The sequence below is a fragment of the Pangasianodon hypophthalmus genome, chromosome 26 (assembly GCF_027358585.1).
Source record: "Pangasianodon hypophthalmus isolate fPanHyp1 chromosome 26, fPanHyp1.pri, whole genome shotgun sequence".
Lineage (NCBI taxonomy): Eukaryota > Metazoa > Chordata > Actinopteri > Siluriformes > Pangasiidae > Pangasianodon > Pangasianodon hypophthalmus.
The window spans coordinates 2,731,646-2,752,620 of NC_069735.1; the positions used below are offsets into that span (position 1 = coordinate 2,731,646).

Consider the following 20,975-nt stretch of genomic DNA (forward strand, 5'->3'; position numbering starts at 1 on the left):
TTGTGTGTTTTTCTCGGTTTTGGATAGATGTGAGAAACTCTGTTCATATTAACATTCCCCAGCAGTGAGAGAGTCTCTGGAGGAAATGCGTTACCGGTGTCAAGGAAACCCGCAGTGATGAACACGGCGATACCTGGACAGCAGGCGCTAGGGGGCACTGATTAATTTTCCTTTTTGTCAGATTCAAACCTGGGATTAGATCATAACCCGAGTATGGAAGTATTTTCTGGACAAAGTTCAAACACAGAAGATTTTCAAAGAAAATTAATGAAAAAAGAAAGAAAGAAAGAAAGAAAGAAAGAACACAAGACAGGGGAGAGTAAAAAAGAAAAAGTAGGAAAGAAAATGAATGGAAAAGAAAGAAAGAAAGAAAGAAAGATGGAGAGAAGAAAATAAAAGAAAAAAAAGAAAATGAATTAAAAATTTAAGAAAGAATAAAAGAAGACAAGACAGGGGAGTAAAAAACAAAAAGATGGAGAGTAAAAAAAAAAGAAAAAGTAAGAAAGAAAATGAATGGGAAAGAAAGAAAGAAAGAAAATGAATTAAAAATTTAAGGAAGAAAGAATAAAAGAAGACAAGATGGGAGTTAAAAACAAAAAAAGACAGAGAGAGAGTAAAAAAGAAAAAGTAAGAAAGAAAATGAATAAAAAAGAGAGAAAGAAAGAAAGAAAGATGGAGAGTAAAAATAAAAGAAAAAGAAAGAAAATTAATTAAACATTTAAGAAAGAAAGAAAGAAAACAAGTAAAAACAAAAAAAAATAAACAAAATGAAGGAAAAAATGAAATGAAGGAAAGAAAGCAATAAAGAAGACAGAGGGAGAGGAAAAAAGAGAAAAAAAAAGAAAGAAAATGAATGGATGATTCTCCTTTAACGCTGATTTTCACGTTCATTCGAATCGTTTCCTTCTGTTTTAACGTGACTTTATGTGACTCCGCCCTCAGAGGAAGTCCAGGCACCGACCGAGCTGCAGTTCTACGAGGTCACCGATGTGAAGATCACAATCACGTGGACCGGACCGCCCAGCGAAGTGTCCGGCTACCGCGTGACCTATGAACCCGTGAGTCCGGACGGCCACACGACACAGAAGCCGCTAGCGCTCCCCACCACGCCCAACGCCTACGCCGAGATCACGCACCTGCAGCCTGGCACCTTGTACCGCTTCTACGTCTACGCCGTCTACGGTGGAGCCGAGAGCCAGCCGCTGGTGGGCGAGAAGTCGACCCGTGAGTCTGCATACGAATTCCTATGTAGTAGTTATTCAAGCGATATTTATTTATTTAGACAGCCCCATTGTTAACCTTTGACCTCTTGCTCCTTCAGGACCCGACGCTCCTACGGATCTGCACTTCCCAGACGTCACAGAAGACACGGTTCTGGTGGCGTGGTCCGCCCCACAGGCCCAAATCACCGGTTATCGCTTCTACATAACCACGGAGGACTCCACCTCTCCGACACTGTTCAGGGTCCGACCCGAGGAGACCCAGTACACCATCCAGGACCTGCAGCCGGACACGGTGTACACCATCACCGCGCACTCAGAGCAGGGCAACACGCTGAGCGAGGGCATCTCCGGAACCGTCACCACCTGTGAGTTCACAGTGACACTGCAAAATCGCAAAAGCAAGACGAGGCTATGTAGCATAGCTACCAAAAACGTACGCTTTTTTTGATGTTAGCCGCCTAGTTAGCTTGAAAACTAACTTTACTAATAATAAACAGGTAGGAATTTGTAGAAGTCAGGCGTTTGGCTACCAAAAAGCTAGCGAAACTCGAAATTGCTAGCGTGTTTTTTTTTTAAGGATTGGATAATTGGAGGCAAAACCCACGTAGTTGCTTTACAACGATAAAATGTAGCAGGAGCAGTTAGCAATGTAGCTAGCATGTAAAAGGAGTAATAAACAAATAATAGAAGAACTTAAAACTTATGCAGAGGTCATGCTATTAATATTTTTAAAAACAGTAAATAAAGAACGTTGTTACGTTAGCAGTGAGCAGTCTCTGTAGAATTAGCACTTAAAATTTTGCGTCTTTTTTTCATGTCTTGTGTTTTTTCGTTCCTCAGCCGTGCCATTCGGCAACGCCCCCCGTTTCTCCGCGGACATCACCGACACTTCCATCATAATCTCCTGGACTCCTGTTCCTCGCTTCAGCTACAGGGTAAACACATTTAGCAGTTGATGCTAAGTGTAATTAACAGCGTAATTTTAGTTGAACAGAGTTGTTTTTAAATAATTAACCAAAACATCTGAGGAAAATACTTTTGTCTCATTTCTATTGTCACTTTGTCTCCCTACCTAGCTAAATTATTAGTTTTAGCAATTAGATAGCATCTAATTTGCTGTCATTGCTTCCTAGTTGCCTAGCAACAGTGTTCTCACAATTTTAACCACTTTTGAACTTCCTGTACTTCTCAAAATGGTGGAAATCATGGACGTTTGGCTAGCAGTTGATGCTAAGTGTAATTACAGTGTAATTTTAGTAGAACAGAGTCGTTTTTTACTAATATACCAACACATCTGAGGATGTGTAAATGATGTTATTCTCTACACTTTTGTCTCATTTCTACTGTCATTGTGTCTTTACATTGACTGTACAGCTACAGTTTTCTCACAATTTTAACCACTTTTGAACTTCCTGTACCTCTCAAAATGGTTCAGATCATGGATGGTTGGCTAGCGGTTGATGCTAAGTGTAATTACAGTGTAATTTTAGTACACCAGAGTCGTTTTTTACTAATTTACCAACACATCTGAGGAAAATGTTGATATTCTCTACAGCTTTGTCTCATTTCTACTGTCATTGTGTCTTTAAGTAACTGGACAGCCACAGTTTTCTCACAACTTTAACCACTTTTTGATTGTGTGTTTAAATCAGATGTCGGTGAAGCCCAGTCAGGGTGGCGAGGCTCCCAGGGTCGTGACCTCCGACTCAGGAAGTATCTACATCTCAGGCCTGACCCCCGGAGTGGAGTACACGTACAGCCTGCAGCCCCTCTTCAACGGCCGCAGGCAGGGCAGCCCCATCACACGCAACGTGGTTACACGTAAGAACCTCAAAGGAGAAGGACGTGTAGGATGAAAACGCAGAAAAGTGAATGGTGTGAATATTAAAGTGTCTCATGTTCTTGTTTTTTCTGTAGCGTTGTCTCCACCGAGTAATCTGAATGTGGTGTCCAACCCCGACACGGGCGAGCTCAACGTGCGCTGGCGCGAATCCACCACTCCCGGTAAATACACACCTCAGCTGTGTGTCTGTGTGTGTTAGTGTTACCGTCAGTGTTAGTAATGCTGAAGTGTTTTTGTTCTTGCCATGGAACTAGTTTTTTTTAAACTATATTTTTAACTTTTTTGTTCAGAACTTTTTTTACGGCTTAGAAACAAGATCAGAACTGTTGTTTTATTTCTCTTTTAATTTTTTTTCCTTTAGATTTTTATTTTTATAATTACGCTTTTGTTTTTGCCACAGAAGCACAGCTTTTAAGTTCTTTTTTTATAGCAATCTTTTGGCTTAAAAACACAATCCATTTTTAAATTTCTGTTTTTATATATAGAAAACAATTTATTGTAAAAATTGAAAATTAAAAAAAAAATCTTTCTAGGGCAAATTTTTAAAACTGTTTTAAAAAATTTTATTTTATTATTATTCTTTTTTTTTCTAGAAAAGTTTTGGGCAGAATGTTTTTTCAATTTTCGGTTTTTATTTTTTTTCTTTTTTCCCCCTTTCCTTTGAATTTTTTATTCCTGCTTTCATTTCCTTTTTTGTGTTCATTTTTTACATTTTTTTTCTCTATCTTTTTCTATTCTCATTCTGTCATTTGCATTTTATATATATATGGTTTATTTGTAACTTTTTTTAATCTATATTTTAATTTATATTTCTTATTAATTTTTATCCTTTTTTCCAATGTCATTCCAAATGTATCCCTTTCTCTCCCTCTCTCGCTCCACCCATAACCCCCCCACCCCACCCTCAGACATCACGGGTTACCGGGTGACATGTACGCCCACCTCGGGGCAGCGTGGGAATTCTCTGGAGGAGTTTGTGCGGGGCAGACAGACTTCGTGCACGCTGGAGAACCTGAGCCCTGGTGTTGAGTACAACGTCAGCGTCTACACCGTTAAAAACCACATGGAGAGCGAACCCATCTCCTCAGTTATCACACAAGGTAACCACCGATCATCATCATGCGGAGGTTCTGGTTACGCTAGCGTTATTCGTTACAAGAAATATGCTAATGCAGATGAAGAATATGATGTTTTCCTCTAAATCGTAACATGTGGTAGACGTGTGTTGTTTGTATTGCTAATAATAGAGGTAAATAGCTAGAGTTAGCTAGAGTTAGCTAAAATAGAATTTTAGCTAGAATAGAATTAGCATTACCAGGTCGGTCACTGCGAATTTTGTTTATAATATAAATTACTCGCTTCCATTGGGGGGGTTCATTTCACTTTTCTTAACTGTAACCCCACAAATTCCCGAAACAAACTCGAAAGCGTGAAAAAAGAAAGACGACGGGCTGAGACCGAACGATGGTGCTAAAATATTCGATCTAAAATTGCGAGAACTTGACAGACGTTTTTCTCTAAACTTTAACGTTTCCAGCTTGACTTTGATTATTGTAGCTAATTTATAACTGAAAGATTAGCTGTCAATCAGTTCTGCATTAATTCTGTAATTCTGGCTGCTTTGATATATTAATTCATTTTCTGTAATGAATATGATTTTGTCTTGATAACAATCGTACAATTTAAGAAATTTTCAAGAACATTTAATTTAATTGCATAGCACTTGATTGCTGGTCATCATCCCTGTAATTGTTCATATTGTGTATGTCGTATCTGTAGTTATTATAATATATGCACTGTTGGTCTGTTGAATTTTGTTGCATGCGCCATTTCAATTGGAATCTCATGCATCCAATTGTAATTTTCTCTTTTAATCAAATCTCTAACTGCGCATGATCACGATCTGTTTTCTCCTCTTGCTCGCGTTTGTAAACGAACTTGCTCCAGACGTGCCGAAGGTGAAAGACCTCGGCTACGTCAACGTCACCGACACCACCATCGGAATTCAGTGGACGCCTATAAACAACGTCGCCGTTACGGGGTACCGCATTACGGTGCTGGCCGCCGGGGAGAGTTTGCCCATCCTGGAGGATTCGCTGGATTCGTCCACTAGTTTTTATACGGTTCGGGGGCTGGAGCCCGGTGTCGACTACCACATCAGCGTGATTGTGCTAACGGAGGAGAGCGAGAGCGAGCCGACAACGATCACGCAGCAAACGCAAGCCGGTGAATTGATTTAACGTGCTAAACTGGGTTCATTTGGTTTAAAAATGCAAACTCAGTGTTGGAATTTGATTGAAAATATACACAGGTTTTAAATTGAAATCTGTGCTTTAGCTATTTAAAACAAAAAAAGTTTAAAAAGTCTATTTTAAATTCAATGCAAAATGTTTTCCACATTTAATTTAGTTTAAATTGCAAACTAATTTTTTTCTTTAATTTTCTTAATTTTATTTCTATAATTTTGTCTTAAAACACAAAACACAATTTAAAAAAAACACAACAAAAAAGATGATTTGAATTTGGATTTAAATACAAATCATTAAAATTGGGTTTCAAACATAAGTAATAATTTTAAAGATTTGAATTATTAGAATTGTTAGAAATAGAAAACAATGTTTTTAATTTTCAGTTAAAATACAAGACAAAAATTCAAATTTATTCTTAATTACAAAATTTATGATTTTTTTGATGATTTTTTGTATTTTTGTAAAAAATGATTTTTGTTTTAAATTAAAAAACTAAATACACACAGTCAAAGACTTTAAGTTTGGTTTAAATATAAAGATTTCAATTTAATTTAATTTTAATCAAGTATTATTTTAATTTTTTTAATTTGATTTCAAATTCAACCCAAAAGTTGTAATTTTACCTAAAATACAATTAATGATAAATTTATTTATTAATTTATTTTTTTTGTTAAAAATGCAGACAAAAGGTTCAAACTTGGACGCTGGCAAAGAGTGAAAACTGGATTGAAAAGCAAACCATGGGGTTAAATATTACGTAAAACGTGGACCGAATAATTAAACTTTACATAAAAATGCAGTCCAAAAAAAATAATTTTGTTTGGTTTAGAGTAAAAATCAAAGACACAGATACTCAACGCACAGCCCAAAAGGTAAAAATGTTTAAAATACAAATTATAGAGTATAGAATAATATTAGATGCAAAATGCAGATCGATTTTTTTTCTGAACTTTTATGATAGAGAAAAAAAAAGAAAAGCTAGAACTTTTTAACGATTATAATCGATTGATTTTTTTAACATTTGAATTTCTACCTAGCTAAAAAAAAAAAAGTAAAAATTAATGTATATTTTATATGTATGCATTATATTTTTACACTTTCCTATTAATGTAAGGAAAAGTAGAACTGATTGAGGCATTTTTATTATTAATTGAATGAGCCGCACAGTGCACATAAAGGTTATGTACGTGGTAATTAACGTGTGTGTGTGTGTGTGTGTGTGTGTGTGTGTGTGTGTGTGTTTTCTCTCTCTCTGCATTTCCGGTCTTTCTCAGCCGTTCCGGCTCCCACCAACCTGAATTTCGGCGAGGTCGGTCCAGACTCGATGCGCCTCTCCTGGACCCGCCCCTCAGTCCGCCAGTCAGAGATCAGCCGCTTCGTGATTCGCTATCACCCGAGCAACGATGACGACAACATACAAGAAGTAAACGTGGGCGGAGCCACCAGCACCTACCTCCTCCAACGTATGACCCTTTTCATATTTCTATAATAATAATAATAATAATAATAATTATAATAGTATATTATCTCTGTTTTTTGTATGTGAAAAATGGAGCTCAAGATTTATTTCTAAGGAGATTCCATATTTTTATATACAGTATAGGAAATACAGACAATTATTAAAAATATCAAAATTGAACATTAAAGAAATAATAATTCAAATATAATAATAAAATAAATGATTTCATGCTTCACGAAAATGCATAACAAAATATATATCCAAATAATGTTAATTATAATAACTGCATATACGATCTTAATATAATACAAATAAAATAAAATAATTAATAAAGTCTAGAAAAACGCATAGTATGTATATAATTTTTGTATATAATTTTGTTATAGTGAAAGGAAATAACATAAAAATATATAATGTCTGAGGTTTAAAAAATAAATAAAATATTAATACGTATATGACAGGTGTGTGATACCATGTGACTAGTGTGTAAGTTACCTTGTAGGTGGTTTAAGCCACTGGAAATGTATAATATACTGTACATATTCTCAATATAATAAAAAATAATAAAGGAAATAATAATTTTAAAAACTAACAAATCTCTACATATACTGTATATACTGTATACATACTATAAATATAGTAGTGAATATATTTATTAACTACATAAATATAGTGAATATACTAATATATTCCAATATACTAACAGTGGGATTATATCAAAATACGCGATATTGTGTTGAATGTTCTTCACAGTGTGGATTTATCGCATCATTTCACGTTTTTTTTTCCCCTCTTGCTTTGTGTAGACCTGCTTCCCGTCACTGAGTACGTGGTGAGCGTGTCGTGTGTGTATGGTGAGCGAGAGAGCACCCCGGTCACGGGCAGACAGACCACCAGTGAGTCCCGTTTCTACATCTCGAAACCAAACTCCATCATTTTTTTTTTTAGTCCTAATGGAGTTAACATGTGCTGGTCTTCATCCCTCACTCAGCTCTCGACGCTCCTACCGGTCTCGTCTTCTCCGATGTGTTCACCCACTCGTTCACGGCGCACTGGCAGGCCCCGCGCTCCCCGATCACAGGCTACCGGCTGGTGTACGAGGCGACCAGCGGGGGGCGCCGTCAGGAGGAGCGTCTGCCACCGAGCCGCACGCGTTATGCCCTGAACAACCTGCAACCCAACACACTGTACACACTCTACATCTACGCCGTCAGCGGCCGCCAGGAGAGTCAACCTCTCACCGGCACACAGTCTACCAGTGAGCACAACACACACACACACACACACACACACACAATGTTGTCCTTTATTTTTAAAATATGCTTATAACTTTCTAATGTTTTTAATATTATATTTATAATATTCCTAGTCTCGGATGCTCCCACTGACCTGGAGGTGACCTCATCCACCCCGAAAAGCATCACCATCTCCTGGGACGCTCCTGCTATTCCAGTGCGCTACTACAGGATCAAACACGAACAGACCGGTGTGTGTGTGTGTGTGTGTGTGTGAGATAGAGATTAAATTTAAGTGTTCATTATTTAAACAAACATGGCTCTTAAAACTGCAATAAAAGTTACTGATGTTCCAAGTTAATAAATTACAGAAATCATTTTGTCACGGTATCCCATTTTAATCCGCAGGAGAGCGCGGCCCTGGTCAGGAGTTCACCGTGCCAGGTACAGAGTCGACGGCCACCATCAGTGGCCTGCAGCCGGGCACTGATTACACCATCACCATCTACGCAGTGACCGGCAGAGGAGACAGTCCAGCATCCAGCACACCAACCATCATCACACATCGCACCGGCAGCCACAGTGAGTTACTACAGAATAATCCTAATCCAGGAACGCTGTTAACACCAAACAATATCAATCCAGGAACTGAGGTAATACTAAATTACACTGATCCAGGAACAGAGTGAATGCAGGATAATGCTGATCCAAAAGCAGAGTAAACACAGAATAATACTCATCCAGCAACAGAGTAAAGAAATAATTATATTTATCCAGGAACAGAGTAAACACAGACTAATACTGATCCAGGAACAGAGTAAACACAGAGTAATACAGATCCAGGAACAGAGTAAACACAGAATAATATGAGTAAACACAGAGTAATACAGATCCAGGAACAGAGTAAACACAGAATAATACTGATCCAGGAACAGAGTAAACACAGAATAATACTGATCCAGGAACAGAGTAAACACAGAATAATACTGATCCAGGAACAGAGTAAACACAGAGTAATACTGATCCAGGAACAGAGTAAACACAGAGTAATACAGATCCAGGAACAGAGTAAACACAGAATAATACAGATCCAGGAACAGAGTAAACACTGAATAATATGATCCAGCAACAAAATAATAGTAAATAATACTGATCCAGGAGCAGTGTTAACAGTGAATAATGCAGATCCAGAAACAGAGTAAAAACAGAACAGTAAAGATTCAGGAGCAATGTAACTAAAGAATAATACTGATCCAGGAACAAAATTAACACTGGACAGTCCCAACCCAGGTTAATACTAAATTACACTGATCCAGGAACAGAGTGAATGCAGGATAATACTGATCCAGAAACAGAATTATTACTATATAATACTTACTGTGGAACAGAGATAATACAGAATAATACTGATCCAGGAGTTAATAATGAATAATATTGATCCAGATACAGATGTATTACTACATAATCCCAGATCCTGATCCAGAGATGGTGTTAACACAGAATAGTACCGGCTTGGCACGTACTTAATTACAAGAGCCAGTTGTGATTTGTCTGTTTGTCTCTTTTTTCCTAGGCGTCCCATCTCCCACAGATCTAGACGTGACTGATATCCAGGACCAGGCCATCTTGGTGCGCTGGAGTCCTGCGAGAGGCCCGATCAAAGGCTACAGGGTCACTGGGAACCCCAAAAACGGAGTGGGACCCACTTTCACCAAGGAGGTGGGACCTGGTGAGTCTCGCTGGATGCACCACAAAATACTAGGCTTTGTGCTAAGTTACAGTTATCCAGGAAACTTGCAGTCTGGGATGTTTTGTTTTTTTAGAAAATCTTTCCTCTCTTTGTTCTCAGATCAGACAGAGTTGAGAATAACAGGTCTGGTGCCGACAGTGGAGTACGTAATCAGCGTCTATGCCATCGGCCATGGTGGAGCGAGCTCACCAGTGATGGAGAGGACAGCTACAATCAAGAGTGAGTAGACACACCATTAATGCTGTTCCTGGATTTAATACATGAACATAATTGGGGATACAGTAGTGTTAATTCCTACAGTTAAAAATGCTGTTAAAGTTATATAAAAACATTCTCACAACACATAGAAGAACCTGAATGTTGTTAGAACTGAAAGTTACTAGAACCATAACATTCAAAAAACATTTGGCTGAGCTATAATTGTTAACTGGGATATCACTATCGTGGACTACTTATGTCCTGATAATCACATATCCAGGAACAGTTACTATAATACGGATCCAGGAACACTGAATAATACTGATCCAGGATGTAACAGTAAACAATACCAATCAAGGATTCATAGTGATCAGTACTATTACAGAAACTTAATAATACTGATCCAGGAATAGTGTTAACACTGAACAGTACTTATCCAGGAATATGGTTATTAATAAATAACACTGATCTAGGAACAGATTTATTGCCAAATAATAACATTAATATTGATCCAGGTTAATCCCAGTTCAACACTTTTACCTCATGATTCTCCTCTCTGTTCTTTAGCACCGGAAAGTCCCGAAGCTCTGACGTTCTCCGACGTGGACAGCTCCTCAGTGCGCGTGTACTGGCAGCCCCCGCGTGGTCGTGTCACCTCGTACCGCGTATTGTACTCAAGCCCGGAGACGGGAGAACTCGAGTGGGTACCGGCTCCAAACAGGGACGACGATAATGTGCTTCTCCAACATCTGAGACCTGGAACTGAATACAGCGTCAGAGTGATCGCCACGACCGACCGAGGCGCCACCACGGAGTTGGAGGGAACACACACCATCCCTGAGGCGCCCCATGTCAAAGGCAAGTTTTTTTTTTTTTTATGCCAAAACTGATATCTTAAGTGCAGATTGTGTTTAATTCATTAGATCACAGAATTAGAACTTAGCCAGGAAGCACTGCAACAGGAGACACACACGGGTATTTATTAAGAAATCCAGATGCTATGAATATGCAAATTAGCCTCTGATTCTACTCCTTCAACTAGTGTTGCATGGCTTGCATTTGCATACTGGAACCTGATTGGCTTTTATATTTTATGATGCAACAACACTTACTTCAGGCAATACAGTAACGTACAATAGTAACTCAGGTTTCCAGTAACATATTCAGTTGCCATGTTTCCTAAAAGGATTGCAATGATGATTTTTTTTATACAATTTTAACATATTTTAGACTAAATTTCCTCAAAAAGTGAAGTTTTATGATTAAATCATTTAGGGGAACTTTAAAAAATTAAAAAAACTTTGCTTTTCCAAGTGTAACACTTGCCCTTTGGTGGTATTATTTTACACACACTATAGTCATTCCTGAAATGACTTGTAGATGAACTCTGCTTGCTAGCTAGTTAGCAAATTATAACTCAAAACGAACACTGTATAAACTTGTGTGAAAAAAACATTATACACACCTCTTCGTTTTTAAGGAAAGTTGACTAAGTTATGCTAACTTCGAATTAAAAAAAAAAGCACTGTAAGACTTCAATACTAGAGAAAAATAATCTGTCACTTCCTTACAATTTCCTTCTATACTCTCCACCACCTGCAGCTGTCCCCGCCCCCACCAACATCCAGTTCGGAGACGTGGGCCCCTCGTCCTTCGTGGTGCTCTGGAAGGCACCAAACGTCAGGCTGAACGGATACCGTGTCCTCGTGACGCCCAAAAACAACATCGCGCAACCAAAAGAGATGACCGTAGCTCCTGATACCATGCAGGTCACCGTCACTGGACTTCTGGTAAAAAAAAAAATTTTTCCCTTTCACCTCTCTGATTCAGTTTAACCTTATAGGTAATCTCATTCGTTTGATTGCACAGACTATTTCCAGTTGTCTCGAATTGTGTTGAATTTGTTTATATACACAATTTATTGACGGTTTAATTGTTCACTGTTTTCCGTCTCCAGGTGTCCACAGTGTACGAGGTGCGCGTGTACGCGCTGAAGGATTCAGTCAGCAGCCCAGCGCTCGTTGGAGAGGTCACAACAACTGAAGGTGAAAAAGTTTATATAATAATACAATTCATAACAATAACTACAATATTAGTAAACTATTAATAAAATGGTCATCACCGGGGTCCAAGCACTGATTTTGCAATTCGAGCTTGGCAGTTTACTTAAAAAATTGTTTTAATCAGTTGAATCTAAAGATAATAAAGATCAACATTCATGTTTGAACAAAATTTTATGATTTCAGAATCCAGGAAATTTCAGAATAAGATGATTGACAGCAAAAAATAGCAAGGAGCAATCAGCGGGGTCCAAGCACTGATTTGCAAATAGACCCTAATAATCAGTTAAAGTATTTAACAAATGTGTTCAATTGTTCATTCAGAGTGGAAATAATTTGCTACTGCTATTTGATTGGTTGATTGGAGGTCATTTACTGTTATTATTTGAGTTTTTTAGGCAATAGTGGATTTCTGGTGTAGAGAAAGCATACCAGATTGACGAGTTGTGACAATTTCTTGTGTTGTAGCACCCCCTAGTGGACATATTTCACAAAATATCAGATTTCATGCACAGCACCCTTGTTGACTTCCCCTGCACTCTGTGAGGTGTGCACTTGCAGCATTTCATAGCAGTTTGAAGTGTTTTATATGGTCCAATAAACAATATACCCGGTGATATTGGCTTCCTAACTAGCTAACATGCAACAGTTATGTAGATTATTCAAGCCTACAAGTGACTGTTGTACAAGCAGTCTTTACTCAATAAAGTAACACAACAGGCTTTAAGAAGGCAACTATAGGGAAGTGACTAGGGAAAGTGGACAAGAGTAAACAGTGTGAGAGTGTGTGGGTAAACCAAAACATTTAACCTTAAGCTTGTCTCTGATTGGCTCGGCAGACATCAGCCCTCCCCGGCGCCTTCGCGTCAGCGAAGTGAAGGAGACAAGCATTACGCTCAACTGGCGCTCCAAGAACGAGCCAATAACAGGCTTCTTGATTGAGGCCAAGCCCACCTCAGGAAACTCTCCACCCATCAGCAAGACGATTCCAGCTGAACAGCACAGTGCCATAATTACAGGTAAAGTTTTGCTCATTAAGGGTTTAAAGAGATAGCTAGCTAGAGGTCAATAACTCGAGCTAGTGTTCTAGCCTAATCAACACTTCCATTTTCATTTCGTTTAAATACAAAGAACACAAATCAATGCTAGGATGTGACTTGTAAATGTATTTACAACTAGTTCATATGTTTCTTTTCTTTTCTTTTTTTTTTTTTTTGGTTCTTTAGCATTTTTCAGCAAACATGGAGCATTTATTCTGCCATGTGGCTTGCAGTAAATTAAAATTTTTAAAAAAAAAATTATTTATTGTTTCAGGTCTTCAGCCTGATACCTCTTACATCATCAACATCTACACACTGAACGGAGACAGACGCAGTGAACCCTTCACCCTCACCATCAAAACAAGTACCATATCATACACACACACACACACACACACACAGAGCTTTCAGATTTGATTCCTAATAAATACTCTTTTGAAAAAAAATCTTAAAGCATAACTAGCTTCCGTATATAAATTTCAAAACCAAAACATGATACACTTCAGTGTTAGAAACCTTATTTAGTCATCCATGCTCTTGACTCTCCTCGTGTGTGTGTGTGTGTTTTTCCCCAGTTGGTTCGTCCCTCCAGCCCCCGACTAACCTCCGGTTCCTGGCTCCGGCTCCGAACTCCATCTCCTTCAACTGGCAGCCGCCAACCAGCCACATCACAGGATATTACATCACCTACGAGGAAGAAGGAGGCAGCCCACGTGAGCTCACGCCACGCCCACACCCCGGCACCAACTACGCCACCATCACAGGTACATGAACTGATTCTAAACTCCTGAATTTCACAAGAAAAGTATTTCCATTTGAATAGAGATGTATAACATAATACCTCATACGCTATATAATACCTTTACTCTCTGTAATTCTCATATAGATGTGATATAAGGTGATGGAAGCAGATGTTAGGAGTGAAGTGTGTGTTAATGTTGTCCAGATGTTGTCTCGTCAGGATATTGAGTGTTCACTGTTGATGTGATTGTAGGCCTGAAACCATCCACCGTGTACATCATTAAGATCATCGCTCTGCAGAACACACTGAGAAGTCCACCACTGGTGGGCAGGACCAGGACACGTAAGTACACACACACACACATACATGTATACACACATATATACACACATATACATACAGGGTTCCATTTGTAACGAAGGTGTACTCCTTCAAAACCCTCTTTTTGTCGCTCAGTGGTAAGAGCAGACAAAAAGAAGTTTTGAGTCGCTAGCATGATGACTGTTAGCCTCCGCATTATGGCCGGCTCTGTTACATTAAAGCTAGCAACGACGTCTACTGTAACGCTAATAGTTCTGTGCGTGCTACTACATGTGCAGTGCTCTTCATTTTTCTGCTTAAAAAATGTAATTGTGCCTTTAAATGGAGGCAAACTGCAGTGGCTGATGATGCTTAAGATCCGAAAAAAGGAGAAACTTCTGGATCTTTGCTTCTATCAATGTTTCACAGTTTCACTAAGAGAAGTATGAAAAAGTAAAATATAACATTATAACAAGAGCAACCGTTCAAATTCTGATTTTGTCCCCATTGAATGGAGGAATGTCCAGGAAGGTGTTGCTAGGTGGTTACTATGGTAACTATGGTAGGAGGCAAGACCTTCCTGGACATTCCTCCATTCCTCCATTCAGTGGGGACAAAATCAGAATTTGAACGGTTGCTCTTGTTATAATGATATATTTTCCATTTCGTGGCATTTCTTGAGCCAGTCTTTTCTCCTTGAATGGATCTCCGCTAGCCGTTAGCCGCTGTCTTACCTCTTCGTTCATCTTCCCGCTTTGCTACTAATGGCTTTTCTGCTCTCAGAGGAATCAGTGTCTCTGCTGCCTGTACATCCGCGCCCCAACACCCTTGGTCCCCTGGACGTCCCTGAGACGGACATCGTGGTGAACGTGGTGGGTCCGACGGTGAAGCCGAGGCCAGGCGAGGGCGGCCAGGGCATGGAGTACACCGAATACAACAACCAGCCCACTCTGCCTCACAGCGGGCACCGACCGAACCCCTACGTCCCCGGGACGGGCCAAACTCTCATCTACGTGCCCGCCCCGGGGCCGGACGGCTCACGAGTGCCCAAAATAGTGCAGCTGAGCGACAGAAACGCTTACGGTTTCCTTTTTCCAGAAAACAAGACAGGGACGCCGCTGGAGGCTCAGACTCAGACCACCGTCAGCTGGCAACCCTTCAAGCAGAGCACCGCCTACCTTGTGACCTGCCATCCTGTCACACAGCTCAATGAGAAGATGTTCCAGGTGAGCAGACACTGTTTCTGGACTTTTGGTTGTTTATGAGAAACACAGTTGGATGTTCTGATTAGTCAGAAGGCGCTGATTAACTTGGGGATGAGCTGTTATAGAAAGATCAGTAGCTTTTGGGTGGTACCGGGATCTCCACTTCATCACACATGCGATGGGTGAGTCTGGTAAAAATATGACACATTACGAACTGTTTGTTGAACTTTTTCGGTTGCAGTTGCAACTTCCTGCCACCTCCACCAGCGCCACACTGATCGGCCTGACGTCCGGTGCTTCGTACCGCGTCCTCGTCGAGGCTCTGAAGGACGCACTCAAGTACAAAATCCTTGACGAGATCATCACCGCCGGTAACACAGGTACAAATAAAACATGTCCGTTAAATAGTTCAGTGTTTCAAAACCTTATTGTTGTGTTGTAAATAAAATTTGTATTTTTCATTGTAAAATCACATCATTTTATATGAAATTTCTCATACATGAAATTTCTCTATCAGACCCAGCAAGAGTTCCATCCAGCGAAGATTCATGCTACGACACTTTAACGGCTACCCATCACAAGATAGGGGATGAGTGGGAGCGCATGTCCGAGACCGGCTTCAAGCTGTGGTGCAGGTGCCTGGGCCTGGGCAGCGGCCATTTCCGATGTGACTCCTCCAGTACGTACATTAATTAACATCAAATTATGCTAAAAACATCTTTGAAATATGTTTAAGATCTAAATGCGGTGGTTTTCACAAAAAAAAAATACTATTACACAAAAAGGCAAAAAAAAAAAAATCCAGATCTTGCTTTTACACTCATCAAAAATCTTTACACCCCAAATCCCTGATAAACCAGTGTTGCGTTGCCTTGATTAGGAAACTGAAACATGATTGGCTCTTATATTTTATGATGCAATAACATGCACTTGTTTAATTCTGACTCCTTATTTTCTGGAAGATTTAAAAACAGATGTTTAGGTGTAACTTTAAGAATTTAGATTAGCTTAATCTTCCTTAATAAGTATTCACTATTTAATCTTGGTTCATAATGATAAAATAAGTTTTTAATAAAATGACCATTAAAAAAAAACAGAAACATTCAAGATGTCCTACTGCACCCAAGTCGAAAAGTGAAGACCGTGATGAAGCGTTGTGTGTGTGTGTGTGTGTGTTTTGTGTGACGTCGCCTTTCTTCAATCACTCAGAGTGGTGCCATGACAACGGCAACAACTACCGCATCGGCGAGCGGTGGGAGAGACAAGCGGAAAACGGTCACATGATGACCTGCACGTGCCTCGGCAACGGCAAGGGAGAGTTCAAGTGTGAGCCACGTGAGTGCCAGCTTCCCCTGAAACGATTACATTACGTTTCTTTAAAGGTGCATCAGGTCAGATTAGTCTTATTTTTTGCAAGATTAGGTTTGTAATAGTTAGGTGGGTTCGACATTCGCCCATGTTCACGAACGGAACTACTGTGGCTCGTAAAGTACAGTGTCCAGTCGAGTGTTCAGGAACGTCATCCTTTGCATTTACAGATGAGTCGACGTGTTACGATGATGGAAAGACGTACCAGGTGGGAAACCAGTGGCAGAAGGAGTATCTCGGGGCGATCTGTACCTGCACCTGTTACGGAGGACAGCAGGTGCGAACACTTACCACTGTTTACGCGTGACTATGATCGTGTTTTTATGCTCCTCTTAAAAATATCAGGTGTTTTTTTTTTTTTTTGTACAGTGATTTATATTTAGGTGTGTGTTCTCATTAATGTGTGTTTGTGTGTGCACGTGTGTGTGTGTGTGTGCTTGGCATCAGGGTTGGCGTTGTGAAAACTGCAAAAAGCCCGGAACTGAGATCAACACTCATCTGCTGAGGCCGGTCCGCTACGGAGACGGCATCGCCAAAGTGGTGAGTTCTGGATTTTATTTATTTATTTATTTATTTTCACGTTAGCACACCGATGTAAGCAACACCACTCTGGAAAATGCTAGGTCACGTATATTTAAGTGTTTACGGTACATAGTTCTATTGCATTATATATTAAATATGTCATCTTTATCTTTCCAGAATATCCACTGCCCAATCGAATGTCTCCGGCCGGATATCCTGGCTGACGCCGTGGCCAATCCCAACCCAAGAGTGAAGTGATTCGTGATTTTCACCTTCTCTCCCCGCCCACCAAACCCCGCTCCCTCCTGTTAACACAACTCTGATGTGAGACGTAACGTCTGTGAGACTCTACTAACCCCCCAGTGCCTTAAAGCCTTCCTACTGGTTACTGCAATTACCGCTGCTGCTTCTCAGCCAATCAGCGAAGCCGACATGACGCCGTAGCAACGCCATAGAGATGCCATAGCGATTTTCACTGCTTTTAATTGGTTGTGCTGTCGTTCAGGCATTTTGATTGGGTTTCATCTGTTTTTTTTTTTTTTTGTTTTTTGTTTTTTTAAATAAAGAGGACAAAACATTTAGCTTTAAAACATACAAAGAATGTAGCCAAATTTCAGTACAAATAAATAAAATGAAATTTACCAAAAAATACTTTACCAGTGTTATTAAAAAAAAACTTAATGATAAAACTATTTTTATAACTGCACAAAGAATAACAAAAATCAAGCACTGATTTGTGAGAATGTTACATGAGCTTTTAGCACACTGAGCTTTTTTAATTCTTCCGTTATTTTTTCCCTATGGCGCGAGTTCACTCAGAGCCAGCACTGTTTTTTTTTTTAGATCAACACGTGATTTTGCTGATCTGTCCTGATTTGTCGAGTGCTTTGTGATTTATTTATCCATTTGGCCCCACAAGTGTTTTCATTAAATGCAATTAAGAAACTAATTGTACTGTTGGTGCCAAAGTCTTCACTACTGTCAAATTCCCATTTTTAATAAAGTTTTACAAAGAACTTTGATGCATTTGTGTTTTATGTAATAAATGTACTTAAATAAAATGTACTTGAAAATACACACATACACACACAAGCTAAACCTGAAAATAGTCACCTAATTACCGAGCTAAGTCGGCTAATGATAAAGCTAATGTAGACAACAAACCAGCTAATGACCAGCTAATACAGACAACAAACCAGCTAATGACCAGCTAATACAGACAACAAACCAGATAATATAGACAACAAACCAGCTAATGACCAGCTAATATAGACAACAAACCAGCTAATGACCAGCTAATATAGACCATTAACAAACCAGCTAATGACCAGCTAATATAGACAACAAACCAGCTAATGACCAGCTAATGACCAAGCTAATATACACAGTAAATCAGCTAATCATAAGAATGACCATTTAATATACACAACAAACCGGGTTATCATGAGACTGACTCTCTAATTATCAAGCTAACAGACAAATGAGGCTAATTATTCAAGAAGCCAGCTAATAACAATGCTGGCTAGTCATTTGATTTTCTCACATTTCAATTACGATGCATTTAGTTTGTGAATACTTTCTTAGTTTACTCTGCTAGTAAAGCTAATGGCTAATTTGCTAGGCAGTATGGTGCTAGCTAGCTAATTAGCATACCAATATCATCCCAGGAAGGGTTTGTAGATACTTGTTCAAGAAAACACAACACAAATCTTTGGAGAAAGTATTTTAATCTCATTTCAGGTGCGTCAGCTGCCACAGGCAGTGTTAAGGAATGTGAAGGAGTTGTAGTGTTGAGTAACGTTTTGTACCGTTTACAGCATTAACTACAATATTAATGGTCACTTGAGATGATTTAACACAACTAGATGGCTGTTATTAGTTACAGTACAAAAAAGGAATGTTTAAAGAGCACAAAAACAGGAAAAATGCAACACGTCATGCTAATCAGCTTAGCAAATGAAAGGTGCTAATGGAAAAGCTGCTACAAGGTCTTAGTCTTCTCTTGGGCTCAGAAGTCAGAAACTGGAAGATTGGAGATGTAGCGATGTGTTCAGTGGTGGAAGAGACGCAGGTTGGTGTGCACCAGAGTGATTCCCAGCTCGTTGCAGGCGTTGATGACCACCTCGTCGGCGGTGGAGCCTGACGGAGCGGCGATGTACTCAACCCCGCTCTGAAACACGTGCACAGAAAGCCGGGAATACTTTCAGTGAGTACCAGAAAGTACACGTATCTACTTCAGTGACAACCAATTAGAGATAAGCTAACCACCTAGCTCTACTGAATACATTTATTTAGCTAGCTTACTAGCTAGCTTTCTGGCTATTTATAGTCACTAATCTAATGACAGCCTTTCAATGTAATGCTAGCAAACTAGCTAAGATTAATACCTTATTTCATGGAGATATAAGCTATTTATGTTTAGCAACTCCAGTGTAATGTAACATTAGCCATTTTGCAAACTTTATTAGATAATGCCTTTCTAGCTAACCTTTAGCCTTATGTGTACACACCTTAGTGTAATGCTAGCCTGCTAGCTATTTCACTGCTATGTGCTTGTGTTTAATCCTGACGATCTTTTCTCTTCAGCAATTTTTTATTGATTTAAACTTTTTTTTACTTTTTGACACTAGAACTAGCTTAGTAACAGTGAAGTGAAGTAAAAGTGCGAGATGGTACCTGTTTTGCTCGGTCGATGTTGTCTCTGAAGGGGAAGAAAGCGTCGGAGCTGAGAGCGACGGCCTGCAGAGAGCCGAGCCACTGCTTCCTGTCCGACTCGCTCAGAGGTTCAGGAACCTCCTCAAACAGAGCCTTCCACACGGCTAGATCAGGACCCTGACACACACACACACACACACACACACACACACACACTCTTTAACAAATATCTGAGTGGGCAATGCTAGTCAACTAGCCTGAATCAAGCCCTGTTTCTTGCTTAACTAGAAAGCTAGCATTAAGTTGACCTGAGGTAAGTTAGCATAACTTTTCTAATTAGCTAATCACTCTAGTTAGCAAGACCATATCACATTGTTTATGATAACTAGGAAAAGTTATGCTAACTTAGCTCAGGTTATCTTAATAAAAACACACACATTATATATATAAAAACACTGCTTTCTCTATAACTTAGCATAACTTTCCGCATTAGCGTATTAGCTGTTTAACAAGAATGTCTTGCTTATGATAATTAGTACATTTATGCTAACTTGCACTTGATTAGCATCTAAGTTAACAAAATTAACTAGCTTCATGATAGCTTTTTAATTAACCAAAGCACAAAAAAGTGGAAAAATGCTATAACTTTCAGCTATAATTAGCCTTAACTGATTAAGATGAGGAACATAAACAGACCTTGCTAACATGATAGCTTACTTTATGCGTAAATAAAAAAACCTAAACACTCTAAGCAAAAGATGCTAGCGGCTGGTTACCGCTGTTACTAACGTGTTTGACTAGCATTACCCCCTCACCTCTCCGATGGTGTTGCTGACGTACTGGTCGATAGCGTTGGCGATCTCGGCGCGTTTAACGTTGGCGCGGAATTTCATGCCCAGAACTTTCGGGTGGCGACGCAGCCACCAGTTATCGGCCTTATCGCCTGCCAGACGAGTGCAGTGGATCCGAGACTGCTGACCTGCACCGATGCCGATCACCTGATCACACACACAGTTATATTATAATATATTATATTAGTGGTTATATTATTATAAACACTGTAACATGAATGTTAGCTACAGCATTAATCAACATTCTTTTTTTCTTTTTATGAAACTTGAAATAT

At 39.4% G+C, this 20,975-nt stretch overlaps 2 protein-coding genes across 6 annotated transcripts in view; one reads left to right on the plus strand and one right to left on the minus strand.

Annotated features, from left to right (window-relative positions):
• fn1b (fibronectin 1b) overlaps window positions 1–18,210 on the plus strand; it is a 43,063-nt gene extending 24,853 nt beyond the window's left edge. For 2 of the 5 annotated variants that reach the window (XM_026929307.3, XM_026929308.3), the window contains exons 19-46: window positions 943–1,224; window positions 1,322–1,588; window positions 2,064–2,158; window positions 2,876–3,044; window positions 3,141–3,227; window positions 3,975–4,166; window positions 5,014–5,292; window positions 6,590–6,778; window positions 7,581–7,670; window positions 7,766–8,032; window positions 8,144–8,260; window positions 8,418–8,591; window positions 9,583–9,738; window positions 9,859–9,978; window positions 10,525–10,815; window positions 11,560–11,747; window positions 11,915–12,002; window positions 12,857–13,036; window positions 13,332–13,421; window positions 13,633–13,821; window positions 14,052–14,141; window positions 14,883–15,325; window positions 15,546–15,684; window positions 15,822–15,983; window positions 16,514–16,639; window positions 16,843–16,949; window positions 17,120–17,212; window positions 17,372–18,210. In XM_026929307.3, the coding sequence (XP_026785108.3) occupies window positions 943–1,224; window positions 1,322–1,588; window positions 2,064–2,158; window positions 2,876–3,044; window positions 3,141–3,227; window positions 3,975–4,166; window positions 5,014–5,292; window positions 6,590–6,778; window positions 7,581–7,670; window positions 7,766–8,032; window positions 8,144–8,260; window positions 8,418–8,591; window positions 9,583–9,738; window positions 9,859–9,978; window positions 10,525–10,815; window positions 11,560–11,747; window positions 11,915–12,002; window positions 12,857–13,036; window positions 13,332–13,421; window positions 13,633–13,821; window positions 14,052–14,141; window positions 14,883–15,325; window positions 15,546–15,684; window positions 15,822–15,983; window positions 16,514–16,639; window positions 16,843–16,949; window positions 17,120–17,212; window positions 17,372–17,452 (4,751 nt within the window). In that variant the 3' untranslated portion in view covers window positions 17,453–18,210. The remainder of the gene's footprint in view (window positions 1–942; window positions 1,225–1,321; window positions 1,589–2,063; window positions 2,159–2,875; window positions 3,045–3,140; window positions 3,228–3,974; window positions 4,167–5,013; window positions 5,293–6,589; window positions 6,779–7,580; window positions 7,671–7,765; window positions 8,033–8,143; window positions 8,261–8,417; window positions 8,592–9,582; window positions 9,739–9,858; window positions 9,979–10,524; window positions 10,816–11,559; window positions 11,748–11,914; window positions 12,003–12,856; window positions 13,037–13,331; window positions 13,422–13,632; window positions 13,822–14,051; window positions 14,142–14,882; window positions 15,326–15,545; window positions 15,685–15,821; window positions 15,984–16,513; window positions 16,640–16,842; window positions 16,950–17,119; window positions 17,213–17,371) is intronic. The other 3 variants (XM_026929309.3, XM_026929310.3, XM_026929311.3) reach the window with 2 other exon arrangements.
• A 694-nt stretch (window positions 18,211–18,904) lies between these two features.
• Window positions 18,905–20,975, minus strand: part of atic (5-aminoimidazole-4-carboxamide ribonucleotide formyltransferase/IMP cyclohydrolase) — a 10,699-nt gene continuing 8,628 nt past the window's right edge. The window contains exons 13-15 of the mRNA XM_034299942.2: window positions 20,665–20,847; window positions 19,871–20,026; window positions 18,905–19,364 (exon numbers count right to left, since the gene is read on the minus strand). Of these exons, the coding sequence (XP_034155833.2) occupies window positions 19,245–19,364; window positions 19,871–20,026; window positions 20,665–20,847 (459 nt within the window). The 3' untranslated portion in view covers window positions 18,905–19,244. The remainder of the gene's footprint in view (window positions 19,365–19,870; window positions 20,027–20,664; window positions 20,848–20,975) is intronic.